The following is a 15,841-nucleotide window of genomic DNA, read 5'->3' as shown; positions in this document are numbered from 1 at the left end:
CTGAAAGTTCTGTAGCTTTATAGAAGCTGTGGCTGGCTCTACAGATGAATCTGGGAAGTTCCTTTTTAACTATTCTGTCCCTATGGCTGTAATATAGGGCACTGTTGAGATGCTGTCTCTTCACCTTACTTACATGGAAGCGATGGTCGCAGATAGCTTTAACTCGGCTACAAGCAGGCACATTGTGAAGAATTCAGAAGAGGCTTTATTTTCTTTTAGAATTCTTGTTATAATGTATACAGGAGCAGATTAAAAGGAACTTTCCTCAGACAGGCTGAGAGCACATGAGCTTCTGATGGAGCAAAGATGGAGAATGAGGAAAGACAGGGGAAAAAGAAGGGAGGGGTTAGCTACATTAGAGTCACATGAGAGGGAGACAGGGAGAGAGAAGGGACAAAGTTAAGGAAGGTGAACACTACAGCAATGCAATAAAACAGCAGTGGATAGCAACTGTAAGAAGTACAAACATAGTCCATAAATTTCCCATGACATAACAGACAATGTAATACCAATTTTGTACAGATTTTTTATTTTTTGTATAATAAAGCATTTTAATAACACATATATATATACAGTACAGACCAAAAGTTTGAACCCACCTTCTCATTTAAAGATTTTTCTGTATTTTCATGACTTTGAAAATTGTACATTCACACTGAATGCATAAAAACTATGAATTAACACATGTGGAATTATATACGTAACAAATAAGTGTGAAACAACTGAAAATATGTCTTATATTTTAAGTTCTTCAAAGTAGCCACCTTTTGCTTTGATGACTGCTTTGCACACTCTTGGCATTCTCTTGATGAGCTTCAAGAGGTAGTCACCGGAAATGGTCTTCCAACAATCTTGAAGGAGTTCCCAGAGATGCTTAGCACTTGTTGGCCCTTTTGCCGTCACTCTGCGGTCCAGCTCACCCAAAACCATCTGGACTGGGTTCAGGTCTGGTGACTGTGGAGGCCAGGTCATCTGGCGTAGCACCCCATCACTCTCCTTCTTGATCATATAGCCCTTAAACAGCCTGGAGGTGTGTTTGGGGTCATTGTCCTGTTGAAAAATAAATGATGGTCCAACTAAACGCAAACCGGATGGAATAGCATGCCGCTGCAAGATGCTGTGGTAGCCATGCTGGTTCAGTATAGCTTCAATTTTGAATAAATCCCCAACAGTGTCACCAGCAAAGCACCCCCACACCATCACACCTCCTCCTCCATGCTTCACAGTGGGAACCAGGCATGTAGAGTCCATCCGTTCACCTTTTGTGCGTTGCACAAAGACACGGTGGTTGGAACCAAAGATCTCAAATTTTGAATCATCAGACCAAAGCACAGATTTCCACTGGTCTAATGTCCATTCCTTGTGTTCTTTAGCCCAAACAAGTCTCTTCTGCTTGTTGCCTGTCCTTAGCAGTGGTTTCCTAGCAGCTATTTTACCTGCTGTACAAAGTCTCCTCTTAACAGTTGTTGTAGAGATGTGTCTGCTGCTAGAACTATGTGTGGCATTGACCTGGTCTCTAATCTGAGCTGCTGTTAACCTGCGATTTCTGAGGCTGGTGACTCAAATAAACTTATCCTCAGAAGCAGAGGTGACTCTTGGTCTTCCTTTCCTGGGGCGGTCCTCATGTGAGCCAGTTTCTTTGTAGCACTTGTTGGTTTTTGCAACTGCACTTGGGGACATATTCAAAGTTTGCCCAATTTTTCGGACTGACTGACCTTCATTTCTTAAAATAATGATGGCCACTCGTTTTTTTTTTACTTAGCTGCTTTTTTCTTGTCATAATGCAAATTCTAACAGTCTATTCAGTAGGACTATCAGCTGTGTATCCACCTGACTTCTGCACAACACAACTGATGGTCCCAATCCCATTTATAAGGCAAGAAATCCCACTTATTAAACCTGACAGGGCACACCTGTGAAGTGAAAACCATTTCTGGTGACTACCTCTTGAAGCTCATCAAGAGAAAGCCAAGAGTGTGCAAAGCAGTCATCAAAGCAAAAGGTGGCTACTTTGAAGAACCTAGAATATAAGACATAATTTCAGTTGTTTCACACTTTTTTGTTAAGTATATAATTCCACATGTGTTAATACATAGTTTTTATGCCTTCAGTGTGAATGTACAACTTTCAAAGTCATGAAAATACAGAAAAATCTTTAAATGAGGTGTGTCCAAACTTTTGGTCTGTACTGTATATATATATATATATATATATATATATATATATATATATATATATATATTTCTTAAGTAAGCTATTTTTGTGCATAATTTTTTCATGCTGTGATTTATTTTTATTTATAATATTACTTCCACAATGGGAATGGAATATATATGATCCTTTAATCCCTTGCATAATAAACTACACTACCTGGTAGTGCAGTGTACAGTGGGTACGGAAAGTATTCAGACCCCTTTAAATTTTTCTCTCTTTGTTTCATTGCAGCCATTTGGTAAATTCTAAAAAGTTCATTTTTTTCTCATTAATGTACACTCTGCACGCCATCTTGACTGAAAAAAACAGAAATGTAGAAATTTTTGCAAATTTATTAAGAGAAAAACTGAAATATCACATGGTCATAAGTATTCAGACCCTTTGCTCAGTATTGAGTAGAAGCACCCTTTTGAGAAGCACACCTGCATATGGGGATCCTCTGCCATTCTCCCTTGCAGATCCTCTCCAGTTCCGTCAGGTTGTATGGTGAATGTTGGGGGACAGCCACTTTCAGGTCTCTCCAGAGATGCTCAATTTGGTTTAGGTCAGGGCTCTGGCTGGGCCTATCAAGAATGGTCACAGAAGCCACTCCTTTGTTATTTTAGCTGTGCGCTTAGGGTCATTGTCTTGTTGCAAGGTGAACCTTCAGCCAAGTCTGAGGTCCAGGGCACCCTGGAAGAGGTTTTCATCCCATCCAGGATATCTATGTACTTGGCTGCATTCATGTTTCCTTAAATTGTAACCAGTCGTCCTGTCCCTGCAGCTGAAAAATACCCCCATAGCATGATGCTGCCACCACCATGTTTCACTGTTGGGATTATATTGGGCAGGTGATGAGCAGTGCCTGGTTTTCTCCACACATACCGCATAGAATTATCACCAAAAAGTTCTATCTTCATCTCATCAGACCAGAGAATCTTATTTCTCATAGTCTGGGAGTCCTTCATGTGTTTTTGAGCAAACTCTATGCAGGCTTCCATATGTCTTGCACTGAGGAGAGGCTTCCGTCAGGCCACTCTGCCATAAAGGCCCAACTGGTGGAGGGCTGCAGTGGTAGTTGACTTTGTGGAATTTTCTCCCATCTCTGGAGCTCAGCCACAGTGATCTTGGGGTTCTTCTTTACCTCTCTCACCAAGGCTCTTCTCCCACGATTGCTCAGTTTGGCTGAACGGCAAGGTCTAGTAAGACTTCTGGTGGTTCCAAATTTCTTCCATTTAAAAATTATGGAGGTCACTGTGCTCTTAGGAACCTTGAGTACTGCAGAAATTCTTTTGTAACCATGGCCAGATCTGTGTCTTGCCAAAATTCTGTCTCTGAGCTCTTTGGGCAATTCTTTTAAGCTCATGATTCTCATTTGGTCTGACATGCACTGTGAGCTGTGAGGTCTGATATAGACAGGTGTGTGCCTTTCCAAATCAAGTCCTATCAGTTTAATTAAACACAGCTGGACTCCAACGAAGGAGTAGAACCATCTCAAGGAGGATCATAAGGTAATGGACAGCATGTGACTTAAATATGAGTGTCTGAGCAAAGGGTCTGAATACTTATGACCACATGATATTTCAGTTTTTCTTTTTTAATAAATTTGCAAAAATTTTTACATTTCTGTTTTTTTTTTCAGTCAAGATGGGGTACAGAGTGTACTTTAATGAGAAACAAATGAACTTTTTAGAATTTACCAAATGGCTGCAATGAAACAAAGAGTGAAAAATGTAAAGGGGTCTGAATACTTTCTGTACCCACTGTATTACACCTTCCTGTACACATTCTACTCTGGCAGGGCCTAATAGGCTTTTGTACATGTTATACCTAGGCCATTGTTAGGCCTTTGGCTGTTTGTGTGACATTGTCACAGAGGGAAAGGGAGCACAGACTTTAGGGAAAGTGGGGACGTCCTAGGTTGATCTAGCGTCACCCTGTCTCCCCTAATGTCCCTGTATTGGCTCTTCAGTAATCGCCGCACGCATGCCTCACCCTGTCATTCCCTGGCGTTTGGCTCAGGATAGGGAAGGGAGGAGATGAGCACTAGCCGATCTTCACTAAATACTATAGACAACAAGGGTAGACAAACAGGGAGAAATTACTTAGCTTTAGACGAACTCCAGACAAACGCGCACACGGCCTCAAGCTCCGGAGAGGACGAAGGACTGCTGTTGCTAAAGCTTTCACATGTAGTAATGAATATCACCAGCACCTCCCTCTTAAACACAGCAGGTATACACCCAGGCAGGGTGTTAATTAGCCAGAGGGAGGTAGCCGCTGGGTCCTAGAGACAGCCTCTAAGAAGATGTCTGTAATGACAAACATAGAGATCTCCTGCAACCAACTGCAGGGCAACTGTCTGTCACCTCAGACACACACGTGACAGACATGGACTGACAGAGGGAGACTCCTCCCTCAGTTTAATCGCCTAGATGCTACAGTTGCTAATAACCATGGCATCTTAAACTGAGGTTTCTCTAATCCTGACCGTCACAGCTGATATTGTGCCACTCATCTTTTCAGCATCTGCGATCATCATTATTTACACATATTTCATGGTGTGTTATGGGGTAAAGAAGCCAAGGCTGACAAAAACACACACGCAGTAAGGCTATATACACATGCTCGTATGCAAAGGGAGATGTGGCTTCTAAGTGAACATATAAAAGGCAAAAATGATCCTATACAGTGTATCAGATGAAGACTGCACATTCCGATACAGAAGGCCAACATAAAAATATATATTGTTCAGTGTGTTTATTTTTCTTTACAGTGGAATCATGTAGGCCAATTATGTCACTATTTGCCTAAACAGGGGCCTTCTGTAGGAGTTATACATTTGGAGCATTTATCTCCGATGAAAGGCTCCAACACTATTTGCATAAAACATTTTTTTTTAAGGGTGCATTTTTTTTTTAAATACCACTGCAATTTATGTTTTTTTTTCAAATAAAGCAGTGGATCTGGGGGGGGAACAAGAGGTAAAAGACCTTCCTCTAAGATGTCTATATGACGTAGTAGGGTATTTGACAATGACTAGTTCACACCTACCTTTTTTTTTTTTTTTTTTTGCATTATTTTCTGCAAGACCAGAAAACCGCAGCAGAAGTGACATGTTTTTATTTTTCTGTGTTGTTTCGGTGATAAGACAGTTTAAAAAGTGATTAATATGTATAAAAAAAACAACAAATGAACTATGTGAAGGAGAGGTTAGCTATTAGGAGTATGATTCAATCACACAGAGAAAACGCATTGCAAATGCTACTCTTCAGGGGTTAAGGCCAGGGCTTATAAAATAGGGTTATCCAGCCCTATACCTGAGCACAGGGCTACACAGGTCCCTGCCGCACGGCCTGTACGCACGACCCTGCCGCACGGCCTGTACGCACGACCCTGCCGCACGGCCTGTACGCACGACCCTGCCGCACGGCCTGTACGCACGACCCTGCCGCACGGCCTGTACGCACGACCCTGCTGCACGGCCTGTACACACTCAGTGCATTCGTATGAACCCCGCGCAAAGCACCCTCCTGTCATATCCAGACACTTTAGTTCTCCTCTCTTCCTCACAATGGCTCCTCCCAGTCACGTGACCAACCACATGGTCATTACATCACGAAGGTCCTCTAGTCGAGCAGAGAGAGGTGATACCTTGCTGCTGCAGTGTGCGGAGAACAGACAGCCCCGGCACTGCCGGCCAAGCTGACAGGCAGCTCACCTCCCGCGCCTTCATTCCCCGCACTTCACCGTCTTCTATGGTGATAATACACTACGAGGACGTGCTCCTACGCCCGGTCTCCCTGTGTCACGTGACACGACTCCCATCAGGCCCACGTGATGTCATGGAGCCGGGCCTCATCGTACATGTGTAGGTCGGGGGACAAGGTGTGAGGACGGTAGGATCTGCCTCTGTCAGTGATTTGTGGATGCATTCCTGTAGCAGGCAGCTTCCTTTGTGTATTCTTATCGATATGTAGCACGTGGTGGCCTTTTCATTGTTTAAGGGGAATGTATTATTATTTTTCTGACATTTCAAGGTGTATTCCCATCTCCATGATCCTATCCCAATATGTGATAGGTGGAATAATAACAATATTGGCAAATACCTGCAATTAGAAATGTAGTATAGTTCTTCTTATTCTCTGTCACTTACCCCATGTGCAGGGCATTGCAGTAGCTTAGGTATCCATGGTTACAACCACTAACTGTCACTATATGAGTGGTTATAACCATGGATATCTAAGCTACTGCAATGTCCTGCTAATGGGGTAAGTGACATAGGTTATCAGGAGAACTATATTTCTAATTATTGGTATTTGCTAATATTATCATCATTACACCTACTACGTATTGGGATAGGATCTTGGAGATGGTTATCCCCTTTAAAGGGAATGTTCACTTTTAAGACGACATGATTATTGGGAAAGTCTGTTCTGAAGAGTTGATCATACTGATCAGTGATCAGCACAGATAAGAGCTGTTATTGGCTCTGGTGGTTTCCGCTGAATACCAATGAATACAGTTGAACCTGTAGCAGGTACTACCAAGGACTGCCGATCAGCGCAGGGTCACTAATGTTACTGACCTATACCATGGATAGATCATCAGTGTTAGATGTCTGCACAACCACTTTATGGGCCGCTCAGACTAGGGTGTTTTTGGTCCGTGTAAGCGTTACACCACACAAAGGCCTATTGTAGCCAGTGCTAAGGCACATTTCCAACACAGTGTGGACTATTCTGGTCCCTTTTACCAAAATAGCGCCCAAGCCAGGGAGGTTTTAGAACAGCCGCGCCTAAAGGTTGGTAAGGTAAGTGATTTAGACCATCTGTACTCGTCGTCCGCAACAGAGTTCACAACATTTGGCTTTAAAAGATCCAGACTGTCTACAGTCATGGGGAACAATGAGTGTGAACAATAAATGCTGGCGAGACCAGAGATTATCAGGAATTGGACTGGTTTCTCTGGGGTAATACTTTCCCCCTAGTTTTTAGGGATTAGGCCTCCTGTGCTTCAGGCCGGTGGGATCTGTATATATATTATATCGTCATGTAATAGATGACAGAAAACAGTTAACTTAGAGCATTTCTAAGAATATAACACTTTATTATAGAAAAATAGGTAATGGTTGTACCAAGTTTTGAAGTTATATCCTTTTTTTTGGGTCCACCACTAATTCAGAGAATGCGGCTTTGAAGAGTTATATCTAAACAGAGCATGAGTATGTGCACCTCCATCCACACTTCCCTGACGCTGAGAGCCCGACTTCTGGAACCGCAGCGATCCTGAGAAAATGCCTCTGAAGCTCCCTGTGGAAGCCGAGGTTGACTATGTGCATCTCCCCGCCATCCACACTTCCCTGAAGCTGAGGATCCGACTTCTTGGACTCACATCTATCCAGAGAATGAGGCTCTGAAGAGCACTGTCGGAACGGAGTAGTGGTTGCATATGCACACCTCCTCTCCATCCACACCGCCCTGATCCTGAGGGTCCAACTTCTGACACCCTGCCCATCTTGAGAATGGGGCTCTGAAGAGTCAGTCTGAATAGAACAGGGGTTGCTTATGTGCACCTGCCCACCATCTATTCTCTATGGGACTGACTGAGAAAAACAGAGTACAGTACTTGTCTATCTCCGGTACTCCCTTAGAGAATGAATAGTGGAGCGGTGCATACACTCGACCTCTATTCCGTTCAGACAGATTCTTCAGTGATTGGGAAATTATCTCCTATCCTATTGATAGCAGCTAATTTCAAAAGTTCATATAAAGCCTGTAAATGAGAATCTTGCCAGCTTCTTAACCTAGAGAAAAAATAGGAGGGCGAGACAGACTACCTGGTATGAAATATGCAAATTCATTTTATTGAGTTATATTATTAAAATTAAAGGGGACAGTTTACAAGGTGGATACAAAAACCAGATGTATATAACAGTTTGAAATCTAAAACCTGGTCAGTAACACAAATAGGTTTACATTTAACTAGTTTCAAGCAGATGTAATAAAATGTGTATATACCCTATCGTTAATCGTGTATACTCTTGATCTCGCATTAATGCACAGTGCCCCAATGGCCTAAAACATTGCGTCAATATATAAGTAGTTTAGGTGAAAAGTGCATGGTGATTCAACAGTCTAGCACATATTACAGGAGCACAAATGCACCAGAGAGATCATAGGACAGACTACAAAGATGTAGAAAACGAAACCTGCTTGGAGCAGTGTAATGACCAGAATGCTTACCAGGGGTGGGGGGGCGGTAAGGAAGAGAAATGCGCCCGACGCGTGTTTCGCGGCACTGCTGTCCGCTTTCTCAAGGGCAGGAGTGATGTGGTATAGAGAAGAGGGCCCATGTTTATGTGCGCCTGTAGTGGTAATCCCTTTAAAGAATCCGGAAACGCAACCTCCGCAAACCGGAAGTGTGTCACCGGTATCACGTGACCAGTGTCACATGATCGCAGGGATGTGTGTGAAACGGCGCATGCGCACCACCTCGGTCCAATCCCAGGCGCGACCCCAGACCGTCAAGCCACCCGCGCGCACTGGGAAAACGCTCCAGGTAAGCCAGGAGCGCGGCAGGGACTGCCACGACGGGACGCATGCGCACCACACATCCCTCCAGCATGGAGCCAAAGGAGTAAGGCTGCGCAAATGGAGACAATATAAATCAGGCACCGTACATGAACAACATGAAACATCGATATCAATAAATTACAACATCATAAAAGGCACATATAGTAGGGCTGTAGATTTGAAGTGATGAACCATAATGGAGATGCAAAATTCAGACATGAACTAAAATGAAAAAAACAGATAGGAAAACAAGAACAAAAGATTATTAAGTTAATATATAATCACAACACTACAACACATAAATATGATAAAAACAAGAATGAGAACAGTAATAATAAGAAATAAGAACAAAAAACAACAAAAACCGCCGGAACAAATATGCGGGAAAAAGTACAAAAGATGCCAACCCCAATGATAAGTAAGAGGAAAAACTCAAGGTTTCATTCAATTCGAAAGGTACAACTGTATTCAAACGCACAATCCATTGAGCCTCGCGCTGTGCGAGGCTTCTCTTAATATTACCGCCCCGTATCCCAAGACTCACAACATCTATCCCACAGACCAAAAGGGAGCGGGGGTCGCAATTCTGTTTATCCCTAATATGGCGTGGGATGGTCTTGAGGAGGTCTGGTTCGGGTGCCAATCTGGCTGCCCCAATGTCCCTCACATGTTCACGGACTCGGACACGAAGTTCCCTCGACGTCAGGCCCACATATATTAGAGAGCTGCTACATGTAGCATAGTAAATCACGTTTGAGGTGCTGCAGGATATATGGTGCCTTATGTCGAAGGTCCTCCGCCCGTCCGCAGAAGTGAATGAAGTGCAGCGAAGGACATTGGGGCAAGCCAGACAGTGGCCACATTTGTAGCAGCCCAACACATGACCCCTTGAGCCAAAGGGACACTGTCTTTCGGGAATGTAGTGACTCCTAACCAGGAGATCCCCGAGGTTCTTGGATCTCCTGGGGGTCATCAAGGGGCGGTCCCCCAAATACAATCTCAGGGAAGGCTCCGTCATCAATATATCCCAATGTTTAGTCAGAATCTGGCGCATGCCCGACCACTCGTGGTTATATGCAGAGATAAATCTGATTTTATCATTCGCGTCTTCTCTCCTTGAAGGATAGAGTAGTTCATTACGTGGAGTTTTCCTTGCTCTCTCATAACCATGTTTGATACATCTGCGACTATAACCACGTTGGATGAATCTTTGCCCCAGATCCCGGGCCTGACGTTCAAAGTCTGAGTATGAAGAGCAGATCCACATCACCTCTATTGTGAGTGGGCACAGGATGCAGACACATGCCGATCTGTATTTCGTCCAACCAGGCCTCTGGAAAGCTGAGATCTCACTGTCTAATTATTTTTATGTGCAAAGATAAAGATTCATCGCTTCACTACCCTGTTTTGATTGAAGGCTAGTGACTATGTGACACTGATTGTGTATTTGGTTAAAATGAATATGATATATATTACATCTAATAATCCAGAACTGTTTTTTTGCCAACAGATGTTTTCTCCTTATACAGTGAGACTTTTGGGTATAAGAACACTTTTCAATAACTTATGGAGGCCCAAGTTCAGACCATCGTCTACATCTCCTTGCATGGACAGAAGTGAGCACATGGCTGGCTTGTCACACCGCAGACCCCTGTCTACAAGCAGTAGCACCAAGACTGTAAAGAAGCTGTCTATGGAAGGCAATATTGCAGCAGGGAAGTCCACTTTCTTGAGACTGTTATGTGCCGCCCAGCAGGAATGGACTTTGATGCCTGAGCCTCTCGGAAAGTGGCAGCATGTCCATTCTGCTTCCCATCAGGATGTGGACAATTTACTGCAGCTCTTGTATGATGATCCCGCCCGCTGGTCCTACACCTTTCAGACACTGTCCTGTATGAGCCGTTTCAAAGCTCAGGTTGAGCCACCTCCAGAGCATTTGCTGAAGCAGAGAGAACCCATACAGATATTTGAGAGGTCGGTGTATAGTGACAGGTTCGTTTTTGCCAAGGCTCTTTTTGAACTTGGCCATTTAAATGAAATTGAGTGGACTTTGTATCAGGACTGGCATTCTTTTTTAATAGAGGAGTTTGGCAAGAAAGCTGCTTTAGATGGAATTATCTATCTGCGAGCAAGCCCAGGAAAGTGCTTTGAGAGACTCCAGAAGAGAGCGCGAAAGGAAGAAAATACGGTTACTCAAGACTATCTCAAGAAGCTACATGATCAGCATGAATGCTGGCTAGTAGAGAAGTCTATAGAGGTCCATTTTCAGCATATTCGGGACACACCAGTCCTTGTGTTAGATGTTGATGAGGAATTTGAAGACAATCCTTTAGTTAGTGAGCATCTATGTAATAAAGTGAAGGAGTTTGTTGCCAGTTTATAAGTTTGATTATCGATGTGACCATTATATTTCATAGTTAAAGGCTAAAACTATTGACTTGCCATTGTGTCATGCGAGAAGCTGTGAACAGTGGGGGACCAGATGCTGACATCACCACCTATCCCTAAAATCAGGAGCGAACAGAGACAAAAGAGGACCTCTATGCAAGAACAATATATGGAAATTTTGCAGTCAAATAGTTCATCATAATGCTCCCCTTTATGCGATGCTTTGGAGGTGGAAGTCTCCCTCTTACTTATTGGGCCCATGTGCGCATGCACAAATTGTACTAATGGTATGTTTGCCCTGTGTAAAACAAAGTGGCTAGTTTCTATGACCCTTCCTTTTCGTTCAGCTTTCCTCGGACCGTCCAGAGAGCAGGGTTAGGATTCATTTCAGCGACAGACATGTCACTGTCATTAAAGGGAAACTGTCAGCAGTTTTTTGCTGCCTCATCTGAGAGCAGCCTGATGTAGGCAAACAGAAGCTGCATCAAATGATGTATCACTTAGATTACTGAGTGCAACCGTTCTGTCACAATCAGAACTTTTAGATTTAGAATGAAGTAGAGCTGAGAAAGCTAACTCCGCCCACACCAGATTCTGTATATACAAAGTCCATAGACAGTGAGGTGCTTATCACTGGAGGGGGAGGAGTCAAACTAGTCTAGTAATGTTAATCTCTTAGTGATAAATCCTTCACAGTAAACTGCAGCACGCACTATTTGACAAGTGACACATCCCTGAATTCTGTGTTTCAGCCTCTATCTCCTGCTGTCCTCAGATTACATAGCGAAAACCTGCTGACAGATTCCCTTTACAGGAAGACAAGACAAGTTTGTGACGATATAGATATTCGTATTTTCTAGCTGGTCTGTTCAGTGGAGATTTATTCCCATTGTTGCTTTCTATTTTTATGATGTATTACACATGTTATCTATATAATTTTATGTTTGTATGAAATTGATTATTTAGGTAAAAGATTGTATAATTATTTTAATTTAAAATGTTAACAACCTCATGTCTGAGACATATTTGTTCTATATTTTAGGGAGCTTTTCCTACAGATCGGCAGTACCATAAATATACATTTTTTGTGTGGATTATTACTCCTGCTAAGGGCTTATTCAAACAACTGTATTCTGTTTGTATTTTACTGTCCGTGATATGACCACAATTCTCGATCGCTGGTCTCCTAACCTGAACAAGCTGTGTCCTCTATCTATGAAAGTGTTTGTTCAGGTTGAGCAGGGAATGAACTAAAATAGTAGAAATTCAACACTATATGGCTGTATGAATAATTCCTAATTGGGCTAATTTAACAGCGCATTGTAGCGACAGCTCCATTAGCTGAATATATGCTCTCATAAACTGCTCTCAGCACCATGTCGTCGGGGGATATTTATATTGCCAGATAGCATTGTCCTAATATTTAGGAGAATGTGGTGCCACACTGAGTTTTTAAGACATTACTGCTTAATCCTCAATGGGAAGCCTGCTGTGTTTTGTGGAACATTATGGCAAGGGGCAGATTTGCTATATCATATCTGCAATAAAAAAAAATCCTACAGATTTTTACTCAAATTTCAAAGTGGATGTCATTAATATACAGTAGAATAGAGAACACTGTGGATTTGACAATCCACAGCAAGTCTCAAAATCCATGCTGATGTATTATGTGAATGGGATTAAGGAAGATTCTATTAAAGAGGTCTGTCAGCATAAAATGACTGTTCAAATCAAGCACAGGAGCTCGGTGCACCTTCCCGCCTACTTCTTTGCATCCATCTCCACCTCCCTTTTCCTTGATTGACACCTATGGCTTTGCAGGAGCCAGATGAGGTGGTGATAGATAGAAAACAAGTAGGTGAGTTGTTCCATGCCAAAGGTGCGCCATGCACCAGTGCTTGGTTTGAATAGTCAATTTGTGATGATAGACATCTTAAAGAGACACTGTACATTGAAAATGTACAAAAAAATATATATTCAGGCAATAGCCATGAAAATAGTGGCTAATCTGTCCACCGGGAACTGTTAGTCATGTATTTTTACAAAAAGCTTATAATACAGAGGCAAGTTTTGCATTGTTTAATTGCTAAATTGTATATTGACTTTTCTGTATTTGGATGCCTACATTGCAGTTTTTTGTACGTGCGCTACGTATATATGCTATGCCAATATGTAACATATTTATTAATTGCTGAAAAGATAAAATACCATGAACCTACAATAAACAACTTGTTAATGTAAATCATTAAGGTTTTTCTGCCCTTTCATGGTGTCGCAGGTTTTCACCACAACAAATAAGTATAATATTGAAAAGGTACAAATGTAACTCCCTTGGCTCCAGTGTAGGCTCCTCCAGAGGTTTCCAAGAAGCAATGACACCCAGTTCTTTGGTCATCTTACCAATAAGGCCTCCGGTTGCAACAGTCAAGTGATTGGAACGTGAAGCCATCTGGTGCACATAAGGTGATCACTTTAGCAATAACTGGAGACTGCAACAAAATCTTATGTTAATAAATATGATTTGCAAATTGCTTCCCTAAAAGGCCTTTTGATGTGTTAGGGTGGATTTATGCTGGCTGATTTGCAACCATTAAACAAAGGCTATGTGAAAGTCAATACGTGGTCATTTTAATAGCTTGTTTAGACAGTCCAACTGCACTTGCATGTGGATGTCTATGGTTGTAATGAATCTAACATTAGCTTGGTTGTGTTGCTTTGGACGATCAGGACACTCAACTTTTAACTACTCTAAAGTGAGCTCAGGCTGTCTGTCATTTCTCACACAGGAGTAGCCTGTTCTAAGCAATGGTGGGGCGTGTTCTTCTTTCCCTTAATGTTGCTGTCTGCTTATGATTGGTCAACGTCATACAGGGGGAATAAATACACGCCCCAGTGAAAACTGTCTAACACCATTCACTTGGACTTAATGAAAATTAATTCATCAGCTGCCAAATATTTTGATCTGTAATATCTCTGCAATGGAGAAGTGAAATAATAAAAACACAACAAAGTTTTATTCTGCTCTGCAGCCACTATTACATTTTGTGTCCAGTTCATCAGGAAACATTTTGTAAAAGGTCCTCTTTAAATCCATCAGAAATCTGCAGCATGACCTCAGGTAAATGGTGAATTCTCCTGCTTGATGGATTTTGTAAAACATGATTCCCATGCAATATACTGTGTTCTGCTGTGTGATTCAGGCACAGATAAACCATGTATAAACATGGCCTCCAGTCAGTGCTACAATACTATAAGGTTGTATTGCCTGCACAAGCAGTGGTAAAGGTGCAGCTGAAAACCCTATAAAAAGTTATTGTGGTTTTGAATGGAAACTGTTCTAGTAACATTTTCCTACAACTGTGAATGGAAATTGCTATTGTCTAAAAGCCATAAACTGCAGTGTTCTACACCACCATTACAACCAAATGTACCGGAGTATAAGGACATAATGAATGTTTCCATGCAGCAGACTGAAAAATTAATTCAATACTTATGGGGTTGTTTCTATAACGTGCATAGGTTTTTGCAAACTCAACGGAACAGGAATCTGTTCAATTAATTAATCGAGTGCATATAAATGTGGTGGACGTTTTTTTTTTTTTTATTATGGATTTTTCAGCTAAGAAAATGTATTTTTTAGATGTGATTCTACTTATACAAAGAAAAAGTTAAATTAGTTAATTTAAAGGGGGTTTTCTCAAGTTTGAAGGTTATCCCCAATCTTTGGTTCGGACATCTAGCGATCCCGAGAACCGGTGCGCATGAACGACCTCTGCTCCATTCACATGGAGGTCTTCAGAGCCCTGGATCGCTGGAGGTCCGACGGCTGCGGAAGTTATGAATGGGGATAATTTTCAAACGTGAGAATAACCCTTTAAGTTGGTAAAATTTAAAATCTGCAGCAATCAGCAGAATTCAGCTATTTCCATGGGCTTTTCTGCAATCCGTGCGGGATTTTGAAAAGTCCACATTTATGTATTGTAGTGTACATTGTTGCAAATTTGTGGTATGATGCTTGTGAAGTTTGATCTTGTGGCAGATTGGGGTTTATAAAGTGCCATGCATGTGCTGCAGAAATAACCCATTTTGAGTTGTGTATAAAAGATTTATTTTTTGAAGGGGAGAATTTTGGTGCCATTTCTTTCCCAGAAATGTTGTGTCAAGCAGTTTTGCTGAAGTTTCGTAGTAATTTTTAAGGTATGTGCACACAATGTCTTTTAAACTCAGGCCAGGTTTTCAAGTTTTCCGGTCCTTTATTTTTTCACTCCATTGAATAATGGAGAACCCGCTAGTGTTAGTTGAGCAAAAATTATGGCTAAATGCTCAAAGATGTCTCGGTGTCTTTTAAGCATTCCTATTCACTTGTGTTGCAAAGTATAAAGCTTCTTCCAAGGAAATATGCCAGAAGGATGGACATTGTCACTTCTTTTAATCTCTTGGCGTTTTTAGAAATATCAAAAGACTGACCGCCACTTCCGAACAGAAAATTGATGTGTACAGGTGCTTACTAAGAGTAGCCATTTTCATACATAACTAACAAAGTTGCACTCTGTAGTGCTATAGTATGCAAACATGAAATGTATGAAATTTTATTGCATTACTGTTATAGAAAATGGGGGAAAAACGAAGATACTTAGCACATAATCTGGCCAATTCATGCATGTGTAGCAGCTGCGGAAAGGCAA

At 41.9% G+C, this 15,841-nt stretch overlaps 1 protein-coding gene across 4 annotated transcripts; it reads left to right on the top strand.

Annotated features, from left to right (window-relative positions):
- Positions 1-5,777: 5,777 nt before the first annotated feature.
- On the top strand, positions 5,778-13,398 carry LOC141165702 (deoxyguanosine kinase, mitochondrial-like). Of its 4 annotated transcripts, none has more exons than XM_073651529.1 (2): positions 5,778-5,840; positions 10,279-13,398. In XM_073651529.1, the coding sequence occupies exon 2, from the start codon at positions 10,279-10,281 to the stop codon at positions 11,149-11,151; it is 873 nt and encodes a 290-aa protein (XP_073507630.1). In that variant the 5' UTR covers positions 5,778-5,840; the 3' UTR covers positions 11,152-13,398. The 4 variants fall into 4 exon arrangements, with proteins under 4 accessions (XP_073507630.1, XP_073507627.1, XP_073507629.1 ...); XM_073651526.1 differs by having other exon boundaries at positions 5,780-6,081; XM_073651528.1 differs by having other exon boundaries at positions 5,781-6,064.
- Positions 13,399-15,841: the final 2,443 nt, after the last annotated feature.

The sequence above is a fragment of the Phyllobates terribilis genome, unplaced genomic scaffold (genome assembly GCF_046119375.1).
Source record: "Phyllobates terribilis strain yellow unplaced genomic scaffold, ASM4611937v1 Scaffold_11__3_contigs__length_659146591, whole genome shotgun sequence".
Classification (NCBI taxonomy): Eukaryota; Metazoa; Chordata; class Amphibia; order Anura; family Dendrobatidae; genus Phyllobates; species Phyllobates terribilis.
The sequence above is the reverse complement of the archived record's forward strand: the minus strand, read 5'-3'. Positions and strand labels throughout refer to the sequence as shown.